This window comes from Octopus bimaculoides, chromosome 11 (assembly GCF_046866305.1).
Source record: "Octopus bimaculoides isolate indiv1 chromosome 11, ASM4686630v1, whole genome shotgun sequence".
NCBI classification, from domain to species: Eukaryota; Metazoa; Mollusca; class Cephalopoda; order Octopoda; family Octopodidae; genus Octopus; species Octopus bimaculoides.
The window spans coordinates 69,864,695-69,876,923 of NC_142938.1; the positions used below are offsets into that span (position 1 = coordinate 69,864,695).

The window sequence follows — 12,229 nt, forward strand, 5'->3', positions numbered from 1 at the left end:
ACAAAGAGATATAGCTTTTACATGAAACTAAGTCCCTCTAATTAAACAAATTGAAAAAAAATGACATTGGAAAATTCCCCAAGTGTGCCTTCAGCATGAAAAACATATTGTTAAGTGTAGTAGTTTGTTTAAATGGCTTGTCTCTTTTGAAGAAGCAATGACATTCTGTGTAAACTCCACAATAACAGGCCACTGGACTGGCTTAAATAATATAAACTAGATGTGTGTGTGTTTGTGTCCTCCTTGTGTTGACATGGAGCACTAAATGTCATATGAATGGTATCGTTCATTTGCAATCTATAGTGAAAATATTGAGCCATCTTGTAAATAATGTGGTTTTCTTCAATTGCATGAACTAAAAGTCGGATGCGGACAGCATAAACTTCCTGCCTCAACTTGCTATAAAAGCAGGTAGTAATTTTACCTTGTACTTATTTTTAGTGCAAGTTTTGAAGAGTGCAGTTCGATCTGAACAGTTATTTTCTAAAGCTATAATGGAAGTGACAAAAGAGCATATTTGGCATACTTTGCTTTATGAGTTCAACAATGCAATGGAAAGTGCGAGGAACATTAATGCAGTATATGGGGATCAGATAATAAGTGTAAGCCAGTGTCAATGGTGGTTCCAGAAATTCTGAGCCAGTAACTACAGCCAAGAAGATGAGCCACATTCTAGAAGATCTGTAGGGCTTGACGAGGATGTCCTGCAGACCTTGGTGGAATGATATTCCATTGTAACTGTTGAACTAGCAGAGAAGCTTGGATTTGGTCATTCAACCATTCATCGATATTTATTTTTATTCTTATATAATAATAATAATGATATAATATTATGTTAATAAATTAACATATGTCAGTTTAACGTTCCATTTTCCTTTCATTATTGTATATTGTATACAATACCCATTTGTATTGCAGAAAATTCTTTCTACTATTATTGGGTGTTAAACCAGTTAACCAGTGAAAGTTGTTTCCATCCCTATAAGAAGAGCTTGTTTCCTTGTATTGGATATATATATATATATATATATATATGTATATATATATATTGGCTTTTACTGGTTTTAACCAGGGGTTATGGCCATGTTGGAGCACTGCCATTATAACTATCCTCATGCTAGGAATTGAATATAAGCCAGCTGGGTGAAAGTCAGGAATCTTAACCACAACACACACACGTCTGTCTGTCTATTTGTCTATCTATCTAACTACACATACAGACATGTGGAAACAACACATATGTATATATATTTCTAAATTTGGCACAGAACTATAACTTCAATGAGGAGGTTAAGTGAAGAGAAACCTTGAATTATGCAACACAGATCTGTAATAACAACAACAAAAAATCCCATTATATAGATAAGATACACACAAGACCATATATATCAATGACACATTCATGCCATATTATTTCAACTAGAGATGTGTTAGGCATATGTATGTAATACAAACATACTACATATTACAATGAGAGATGTGTTAATGTGTGACGTGTGTGTTATATCAACACATTAAAACTAGAGATATGTTAGTATGTGTATCTCACACCGACATATTACATCCAGGTGTGTTAGTATGTGTACATCATACCAAAACATTACAATCAAAGATGTGTTTGTGTCATAGCAACACATCAACAATGTGATGTGTTAATATGTGTGATATTGAAAATTCTCCTCCAGAAAAGGAAAATTAATGTTTGCACATTAACAAAGGGAAATAAAAGCAAAATATCAAAAATTGTTTTAAAGAATTATGAAGAAATGTTTGCAGGCTGTGATTTGACTTACCTCATCAGGTTTGTCCAACAGGATAAAGACCAAATCAAATCTTGACAGCAATGCATTTCCCATCCTGAAGAGGAAAATAATTATTAGATATAAATTTGTTAACACATAGTAGGCATGGGCATGGCTGCGTGGTTAGGAAACTTGCTTCCCAGTTACATGGTTTGGGGTTTCAGTCCCACTGCGTGGCATTTTGGGCAAGTGTCTTCTGTTATAACCCCGGGCCGACCGAAGCTTTATGATTGAATTTTGTAGGCAGAAGTTACTGCCGTGTGTGTATATGTCTGTGTATGTGCTTGTGCCTCTCCGAAAGAGAGGGAGGGAACATATTGTCCTGGGTAAGATACTAACCCTGTAGCATTCAGGTTACTCTGCTAATTTATTCCTATTGTTTTGAATTTACCATGCGTTATCTCATACCTGCATCATTCTCATATCAGAGATCAGAGTTCCTACCAAAGTGCATATTTTCCAAGCATTCATCTGGACCATCATTCCGCATGGGTGCAAATTGTGGTCAGTTGAGCTGAAGATTTCTGGAAACTCGAAGTCTTCGACCACCACTACTGCCTACGTTGAATTCTGCATGTTCACCTATTGGACTTCATTTTGTCTCCCCACCCAAATATGACTGCTGCTGCTGCATCAACTCTCTGCAACAAGCTCCACTCACAAGATGTCTAAGGTGGCTTGGCCACACTCTCTGTCAGCCTCTGGGGGGAATTCATTTGCAAAGTGGTCAATGTGACTCCCCACCCAGACTGGCACAAATGAGCTGGAGAACAACTGAAGATGTGGCTGGTGATGGTAAAGGTGGCTGTGGAAGCACAATAGGGCTCTTGTGTCTATGGTTTTTGGCAGTGGAATCAGGAGTAGGTATTCACTGCAGCCGACTGTCAAATGTGGTCAGCATTCATGAAGGATGTGGTGGACTTGTTTTTCATAGCTGGTTCAACCCACCCTGGGTAAATGTCACTGCAGGTACAACTAAGTATCTCACACCTTCAAGATTTCGATGACATGATTGTTTATTTTTAGAATGACATTGTAGGGTAGGTGTGAGAGGCTGAATCTGGTCAGTTCAGACATAAAACAGACGGAATATTTAAATCAGATACGACTAGTTTAAACGCTGAAGGGTTACACTGCACCTGATAATTAGATTCCATCTCAGGATTTTGTGAGTTTTGGATGATATTGAGTTGTCTCTCAGTCACTACTACTCCTGGGTTCATTCTGGCCCAGGGTGGTAGTACTTGCCAGTGGCTTCAGTTATAGGTCAAACACTGGAAGATGGTCCTGTAGCTAAGAAATAGTGGACTCAGAGGATGGCAGGCTCCTAGACATGTGTTACACAGACCTACTTGTGTGTGGACATGCCCTCATGTTATGTGAGTCAGTCTCCCTGCTTAAGGGATAAAATAGACCCTGTGCCTCAAGAGCAAGCTTGGGAGAATAGGGGACTAGTAGTATATATTGTAAATAAACTGGCAGAAGGCAATGGAAAACGACTTCAGTATCTTTCCCAAGAAAACCGTTTATCTTCAGATTTTTGGTGTGGAACTCCATGATCACTGGTGTCTGTAAAACATGCATGGCACAGGAAGGAAAAGAGAGAAAACACATATAACGAGACACCAAGTTTTGATGTTGAACTTGAGTAAAAGTAATTCTGACAAGGGCACAAGGCAGAGATATGCCACCTAGGTAGGCAGGGTAGGCAGTGCCTACCTTGAATAAAATAGATCATCATCATCATCATCATTATCATCATCATCATCGTTTAACGTCCGCTTTCCGTGCTAGCATGAGTTGGACGATTTGACTGAGGACTGGTGAAACCAGATGGCTACACCAGGCTCCAATCTGATTTGGCAGAGTTTCTACAGCTGGATGCCCTTCCTAACGCCAACCACTCCGAGAGTGTAGTGGGTGCTTTTAGCAACATTTTCCTTTTATGGCAAAACATGTACCTAATTCAATAAAATTATGAAGGTTACTTTGTGTTGTGCCGACGCCCCCAGACGAAGAAGTAGGATCTCCCAAGATATATAAATAGCGGTAGTCTGGCCGTGGTAGGGTGTTGAGTAGCAGTTGAGTAGAAGTTGTGTAGCGGTTGAGTAGAGATCATCCGAAGGTGCTAGATAGCAGGAGCTTTGAGACATAACACTTTGATTGCTATGCATAAAATGCAAAATATTTTATCTTTTTGTAGATTACGTAGGCATAATTACCCCTACTTTTTAATCTCAGTATTTAAGATACACATAGTACTGCTGTAGTACACATGCTGCATGCCCTCCTACAACACCGTTTTCTATACATGTTATAAAGGCAGAAATAAATCTGCCTTCAACTCAGTCACTGAGTAATTACTGACAGCATGTGCCTGGCACAAGGTCACAACAAAGAACTAACAATAAGAGACTTACTTGAGATTCTCTGAGACTGTCCTAGCTTTTGAGTAATGTCCTCCGATAGGATTAGCAGCTGCAATTATGGAAGCTCTGGCAGGCAAGCTACAAAATAATTGAAGCACAAAAATTTAAACATAAATAGTTGAAGTGATGTAATCAGAGTTTGAGTTGTTGGGGTTGGGGTGGAGTGGAGTGGAGTCCTTGAACCCCTACCCCAAGTTCTGGCTAGATTCTACTCTCTCACTGAATTCACTTCACACCACCAATCACCCTGGGTATCCAAAGAAAAAAAGAGACAGATCAAAAACCTTGTTTCTCAACTTGACATGACTTCCTCCATAGCTTCCAGCCCTGATGTCGCCCTTCTGCCCTCACTCCTGGTCCTGACATTTCCCTTCATTCTTCCACAGAGAGAGAGGGGGGGAGGGACGGACGGACGGAGAGAGAGAGAGAGAGAGAGAGATGCTTTTCTCAGTTCCTGCCTACTAAATCCACTTACAAGGCTTTCAGCAGCCAGGGGCTATAGTAGAAGACACTTGCCCTAGGAACTGAATCTGAAACGATGTGGCTAAGAAGCAAACTTCTTAACCATACGGCCATACCAGTGTCTTTAGTAATGGTAGTAGTAGTAGTAGTAGTATATAGTGAAAAATTGGTTATGATAGTGGACTTGTGTAAGTTAGGACATAGGTTCAAATTCTGCAGTTAGAAGTTGCACATTTTGACCATTTTATCATTCTGAGAGACAATAGAGTGTAATTGATAAAAAATGAGATCTTTGTTACCTGCAAACAATACCTGCTTTTGCAATACTAATACTCTGTTGTTCCTGGAAAGAGAAAGAAAAAAAGAAGCTTTTTAAGATACAGTATTCTGTGTGTCAGTATATCATCATCATCATCATGATTTTAACATCCACTTTGCCATGTTTGTATGGATCAGATGGAATTCTTTGAGGCAGGTTCTCTACAGCCAGATGCTCATCCTATCGCCAACATTCACTTGTCTTGAAGTGAGACGTTATTTCCTGATGGCTGGACATGTGTGCACAGAAGACTGGAAATGAGAGATTCTGTTTTATATGAGTGTGAAGCTCATTTATAACTATCATATGATATAAAAACAAGGACACACACACAAGGGGCTTCTTTCAGTTTCCATTTAGCAAATTCATGTCCCTTGAGTGTCATGCAGTGGGATCGAACCCAAAATCACATACTTGAGAAGTGAACTTCTTAGTTACACAACCATACCTATGTCTATACAGGTAGAGTATATGAGTGTGTGTTTGTGTGTATGTGTCTATGCATACATCTATGTGTTCTTGTATATACCATGTCCTTTTATGTCCAGTAACTTTGCAATTAAACAAATAGACTTGTCATAAAAGTATTTTTGCAAAGTTCTTAATCTAAGTTTTATTCTAAATTAACCCAATGTCTCTGAGTTAGTTAAATTTCAGATTACATTAAAAACATTTAAATTAAATCTTACCATAGCTTCCAACAGAGCTTGGTGCTGATGCTTCATTTTGTCAAATTCATCAATACAGCAACATCCTTGATCAGCAAGAACAAGGGCTCCAGCTTCTAATGCATGGTCGTTTGAACCCGTTTCTTTGCAGAGAGTTACCTGAATAAAAATACATTTGAAAAATAATTATTCATTTAATGATATTTAGGTGCAGGAATGGCTATGTGGTAAGTAGCTTGCTTACCAACCACATGGTCCTAAGTTCAGTCCCACTGTGTGGCACCTTGGGCAAGTGTCTTCTACTATAGCCTCAGGCCGACCAAAGCCTTGAAAGACAGGAAAAGACAAGAAAAGGGAAAAAGAGCGGAAAATGATAATGGTCCTCTCCACAGAGTAATGGTGGTAGGGTTACCTGAAAGGGCGAAATAATTTTTATGCCAAGGTCCAGCAGAGGTGCCAAAATCAAATTTGCTTTTCATACTTATGGGAATCGATAAAATAAAGTCATGTACTGAGGGCTATTGTAATCTCCTTGTCCCCCTCCTCTAAAAATTTTATCAAGTACCGAATTTTAAAAATCAATTATCTTGTCACTTGAAATGTAAAAGAGATTTGCAAACATCTGCTGCTATAGTTTTGTTTTCTTTCTCCAATTAAAAGAGAAGTTTTATTTATTCAAGAAATTTTTTCGTAGGGGTAGGTGTGGCTGAGAGGTAAGAAGTTTGCTTCCCAACCACATAATTCTCAGTTCAATTCCACAGTGATGTACCTTGGATATCTTCTACTATAGCCCAGGCCAACCGAAGCTTTGTGATTGGATTTCGCAGACGAAAACCGCAAAAAAGCCGGTCGTACACACACACACACATATATATATATATATATATATATATATATATATATATATATATGTATATCTGTATGTGTTACTATCTTTTTGCCTTGACTTCATATCACGGTCATGTAAGCCCTGTCTGGTTTCCAATTTTCCGTGAAGATGCTTGATTATGGAGAAATATTGCCTTCCTTGGAACTAGGTAAGAATTGGCGACAGGAAGGGCATCTGGCCGTAGAAAATCTGTCTCAACAAATTTCACACCCGATTCATGCGAACATGGAAAAGAAGACGTTAAAACTGTGATGAAGATCACGTTCAACTTAAAATTTAAAGGGAAATAACTCCAATTCACTACAAGTTACTCCTCTTTAAATCCCCGCCGCCAGTTTCCCTCCACCGCTTGTGGATTATTGTCTTCTAACTTTTACTCGAGTTGTAAATAAGGTTTTTTATCGAGTAACAACTGTATTAATGCAAGACAAGCTCTCACAGCACCCAGGGGAAAAAAAGCTACAAAACAAAGGAGTAATCAAGCCATAGGAATCGTAAAAAGGAATTAAGACTATTGACTTCTGAAGGGAAATAATTTCATATTAAACGGTTCTGTTGTTTACTTGGTTGCTGTGCAACTTGGGTCTTTGTGCCTCACCTGTTACTCCGCGCATCTACCACAGCCGCTGTAGCAATAAGATCGTCTCCACACCTTTACTACTTTGGATATATAGAAGCTGACGATGATGGCAAATATAATAACACGACTATTATTACTATTATAAGTCACTAAGTCCCTTCCCCTCTCTCGAAAGAACGAACTTCTAATAATAATGTTTCGAACATTTTAGCCTTTTCTTTTGCATGTGTATAAAATATTAGCTTTCTAAAATTGCTAGAAAATAATTGAATAGTAATGTTTAAAGGGTTTCGAACAGAAAGGTGCCGAAAATGGAGACATTGGCACTGTTTTCATTGGAAGTTGTTATAGAAAAATTGTATGTGCCGGGAGTGACATGTCGGATTCCTAGTATTGTCTGTAAGTTGCTAGATTTCCCCGTTCTTACAATAAATCTCATTGACGCTAAGTCTGCTGACAAAATGAGGAAGACTCTTACAGCGGACCCCTTGTGGCCGATACCAAGCCAGTTTGATTGTCTTAAGGACCTTGAAGACACATTCGTTTTCAAACGTGGTAAGTCTTGTCTGTTTAAAATGTCTCCGGAGAACCTTACACACCACTTATGCAATGTCCCTCTGTATTTGTTAGTGTTAGATAGTTTCCCAGATACTCCTAAATTGTTGGGTAGTGTATCCCTTCCTTTGGATACGGCAGTGAAACGAGTTTGTTCAGAATTTGATGAGGATAGGTTTAATGTCCCCAAAGTGTTTGCAAATAAAGGACTGTTGCGAATTTACAGTCTAATGGGGAAAGAAATTGGTTATATGACTGTTGGGTACCGCCTTTTGTGTTTGGGATCAACCCTTTTGACCCACATTACAGAGAAGGAACCCAAGGATACAGCAGATACTGTCTATAGTTCTACAAATGAGAACGATCGTGAGAATAAAGTGGATGCAAAGAAATCAGTAGAAATTCAGACAGAGAATCGAGACCCAGGCCAGCAATATTCTTCCTCAACAGTTGATAGTGATAAACCAGTGAGTGGCCGAGAAGCAACTATCCAAGACGAAGAGGTGCAGTCTAATATAACAGCAGAGAAGGAAGTCAGTATATATTTATGTGAACCTTCAGAAAAAGAGAATTTAACACAGAATAACATAGAAAATAATGAAAATTCAAATAAAACACAAAAGAACATAGAAAATACTGAAGACTCAGAGAAGATTTTAGAACGTATTAAGGAAAGTGCAAATGAAAACACATTCTTTGAGCATTATCACCCACCACCTATGTTTTATCATAATGATGGAAAACCATCATTCCATATTCCTGTGCCATCACATGAAGAACTAAATCAGCTTTACATGAACAGAGCTGATGGAGAGTCAGATATTTTCAATGAAGACATACAAAGTGACTTTCAGGAACACCAACCTACAAACTCTGGCAGTTCTTTGCCTTTGCCCTTTGTGCAAAATAATACAAGTGATGAATACACTTTTGAAAGTAAGTTTCCTTTATTAACTGGTATTCTTAAAGAACTTAGCTCTGTAGATATTCCTTCATTAACCAGTCAAATTTGTTGTAGCATCAAAGAACAGGTTCCTTGCAAGAATTACTTGTCAGAAGGGACTCAAACTAGCAAGAAAGATACTCTGGCTGAGAAGATGAAGAAAGCAATGTTAAAACAAGGGAGTAGTGCCACATGCAGAGACTGGATCCGGACGACGCCTCGGATTACAAGTACAAAATCTTTATTGCAATATGGATTAACAAGAACCTATACTTTGAGGCTAGAAAAAATTCGCTCCCAAAAAGAGGAGTCTGCCAAGAAGGAAGCTAGTAGAATTGGTCAGAAAGCAAGATTTGTTAATGTCATGAAGAATGTGAGTGACACAAGAGCTGTAGTGGAAGAAAAACAATTAGTCGATACATCTAGGACACCAGAGGCAGAAGTGGAAACACCAGATGAAAAATCTTTTAAAACACATGAAACTGTTACAATAAAAGAAGATAAAATTATAATTGAAGAAGAACAAGTTGTACATTTGGGAAAAGATCAGGAGAGTTTGAAGGAAGAATCCATTATCACTTCATTAAGTATAGACGAGAAAAAATCTGTTAAAATCTCTCAGGCTTCGGTTTCAACTGCTGGCAGCATCAATAAAAATGATGAGGAACGTAGTTCCAACGTTGCTGATAATGTCAGTGAAAATCATGAAGAACCTGATTCTGGCAGTGCTGAAGAAATTCCAAATATTCAAAATGAAGTTGAGGCTAGCAAACATTCTCAAATAGAAGACTATAAATTGCAAATGAGAGAGGTAACAGACACTGATGTTAACTCAGTGAGCCATGATTCAATATATAAATCTGATAGAGAAGAAACATCAACTATTGATACCATTTCCTCAGAGGCAGATATAACAGACGAAGAATTTGTTCCCCAAAAAATAACTGAGTCTTTTTCAAAGTTAGAAAAAATGAAAAGTTCAACAGAGGATCATGATAATATGAGTGTGGATAGTAAAATATCTCAAATTTTGTTTCCAACTGATAGGAGTTCTAAAAGAGTTTTACCAATGTTGAATAGAGAATCAATTAATACAGAGTCTGTGAGTTCTTATAAACCGAGTGATGAGAATATCTGGTGGCATACAAGTGGAGACCAGGAGGTGGAGTATTCCGATGACTTTTCTTCTACTTCATCAACCAAATCAAAGGCTAGTACTGAACAGCCAAAGAACATACTGAGGTCTGAGAACAAACTGGGATATACCATTTGGTGATCATAAAATTAAAAAAAGCTGTCACAGAACTTTAAATATTCAGCATTTTAATTGTATTTGTTTATTTTTAAATATTTGATAAAACTTTCAACTCATCACAAAAACATTTCACATTATGAAATACATTATTGCAGATGTTGACATTAAACTTTAAACCCAGCTCAGGGATCTGCTAGAATGGTTCAAAATATTTTAACCTTTTACATAAGTCTGAAATATTGAATTTTTAAGTTACATTTGTTTAAATTATGCAAGATTGCATTTCCTAAAAAAAAATTACTGTTCATATATTTTCTTAAATAATTATATTTACACCAATAAATATTTATAACATATTTTCATTTTAGCAATCATCATTGACTTTTTTTTTTTTCATCTGCTTTTCCATGTTGGTATGGGTTGGACAAGATTTTGAGGTAGCATTTTACAATTGGATGTCTTCTTGACTCTAACACTTTTAGTCACCACTTACAGCACACAGGGATACTGTGCACCTATTCTAAAAAGCAGATAGAGAAGAAAAAAACCCAAAACTATTAAAACATAAAAACAAAACAAGCCCAAAACTTACAGTTAAACCTGACACAGTGGTTGAATTTCCACAGACATATACACTTCGTGGGGCTACGTTACTCACAGCTTGCAGCATCTGTAACACAAAATGTTGCAAAATAATATCACGTATACAGTAACATCTCAATCATCATCATCATCGTTTAACGTCCGCTTTCCATACTAGCATGGGTTGGACGATTTGACTGAGGACTGGTGAAACCAGATGGCTACACCAGGCTCCAATCTGATTTGGCAGAGTTTCTACAGCTGGATGCCCTTCCTAACGCCAACCACTCAGAGATTGTAGCGGGTGCTTTTATGTGTCACCCGCACGAAGGCCAGTCAGGCGGTACTGGCAACGGCCACGCTCAAAATGGTGTATTTTATGTGCCACCCGCACAAGAGCCAATCCAGGGGCACTGGCAACGATCTCTACGACATGTATAAGTTATATTAATTCAGACATGTTTGCCTCCCTGGCTCTGTCCTTAGTCTCTTCAAACTTATATTTGAAGTCCAAGGGAGTTTGTCTATGCTGAAAATTTGTTTATCTTTGCAGGTTGAGTTGAGAAAATTTTAAGTTTATATATCCTCACTTAAAAGCTGTTTCCAACATCAACTTAACACTTTAGCATGCTGTTAACACAGTCAAATGTAACGTTTATTTATTCAAATTGTTTTGAATTAATCATGCGTTACCTTGTAGCTTTGAGATTTCAATGATTTAATTGTTTATTTTTAGAATGACACTATAGGGTAAGTATGAGAGGCCAGAACTGGCCAGTATGAACAGAAAACAGGGAATGGTTAGATATGGTTGGTTTAACCCTTTAGTGTTCAGATTACCCTGTTAAATGTAATACTTTTTCAATCAAATTGTTTTGAATTAATCATGCGTTACCTTGTAGCTTTGAGATTTCAATGATTTGATTGTTTATTTTTAGAATGACACTGTAGGGTAAGTATGAGAGGCCAGAACTGGCCAGTATGAACAGAAAACAGGGGGAATGGTTAGATATGGTTGGTTTAACCCTTTAGTGTTCAGATTACCCTGTTAAATGTAATACTTTTTCAATCAAATTGTTTTGAATTAATCATGCATTATCTCATAGCTTTGAGGTGTCAATGATATGATTGTTTATTTTTAGAATGTCACTGTAGGTTAGGTGTAAGAGGCTAGATATGGCCAGTTTGAATATAAAACATGTAGAATATCTGGGCCAGATATGGCCAGTTTAAACACTAAAGTGTTTCAATATCCTCTTTTCCAAGCTTGCATGGGTCAGATGGAATTTGTTGAGGCAGATTTCTACAGCTGGATGTCCTTCCTGTCACCAACCATCACCTGTTTCTAAGCAAGGTAATATCTCCTCGTGGCCAGATGTTTTCACAGCAGATCGGAAATGAAGGATAGTGCTTATATGATGGTGACACTTGCTTTTACAATACTGTGAGAAGCCAAGACAAGGAAACATGAACATACATGTATGCACAGAAGTGGGCTTCTGTCAGTTTCTGTTTTCCCAAATCCAAGAATTCATCTCAATAATTTCTCTGGAATTAATGCTGCTTTTTTTTTTTTTTGATTACTTAACTCACAGGACATTGGTTGGCTCAGGGTTAAAGTAGAAGACACTTGCTTAAGGGGTGCTTTGCAGTGGGACTGAACCTAAAACCATGTGGCTGCTAAGCAAATTTCTTAACCATAGAAACTATGCCTGCAACCCGTTGTATAAAGAAAATTTTAATTT

General features: G+C 37.7%; 2 protein-coding genes across 4 annotated transcripts in view; one reads left to right on the top strand and one right to left on the bottom strand.

Annotated features, from left to right (window-relative positions):
• LOC106876704 (DNA helicase MCM8) overlaps positions 1–12,229 on the bottom strand; it is a 62,331-nt gene that overhangs the window by 19,747 nt on the left and 30,355 nt on the right. For both annotated transcript variants that reach the window (XM_014925367.3, XM_014925366.3), the window contains exons 17-21: positions 10,495–10,572; positions 5,702–5,839; positions 4,993–5,036; positions 4,223–4,309; positions 1,794–1,857 (exon numbers count right to left, since the gene is read on the bottom strand). In XM_014925367.3, the coding sequence (XP_014780853.1) occupies positions 1,794–1,857; positions 4,223–4,309; positions 4,993–5,036; positions 5,702–5,839; positions 10,495–10,572 (411 nt within the window). The remainder of the gene's footprint in view (positions 1–1,793; positions 1,858–4,222; positions 4,310–4,992; positions 5,037–5,701; positions 5,840–10,494; positions 10,573–12,229) is intronic.
• On the top strand, positions 6,895–12,222 carry LOC106876705 (uncharacterized). 2 transcript variants are annotated; one of them, XM_089360336.1, is made up of 2 exons: positions 7,319–7,704; positions 12,080–12,222. In XM_089360336.1, exons 1-2 carry the CDS (start codon positions 7,461–7,463, stop codon positions 12,100–12,102), a joined length of 267 nt encoding a protein of 88 aa, XP_089216462.1. In that variant the 5' UTR covers positions 7,319–7,460; the 3' UTR covers positions 12,103–12,222. The 2 variants fall into 2 exon arrangements, with proteins under 2 accessions (XP_014780855.1, XP_089216462.1); XM_014925369.3 differs by lacking the exon at positions 12,080–12,222 and having other exon boundaries at positions 6,895–10,258.

What these genes read in the sequence shown, in the direction of transcription:
- LOC106876705 (XM_014925369.3), top strand. Translation starts at nt 7,461, where the DNA reads ATGGAGACATTGGCACTGTTTTCATTGGAAGTTGTTATAGAAAAATTG.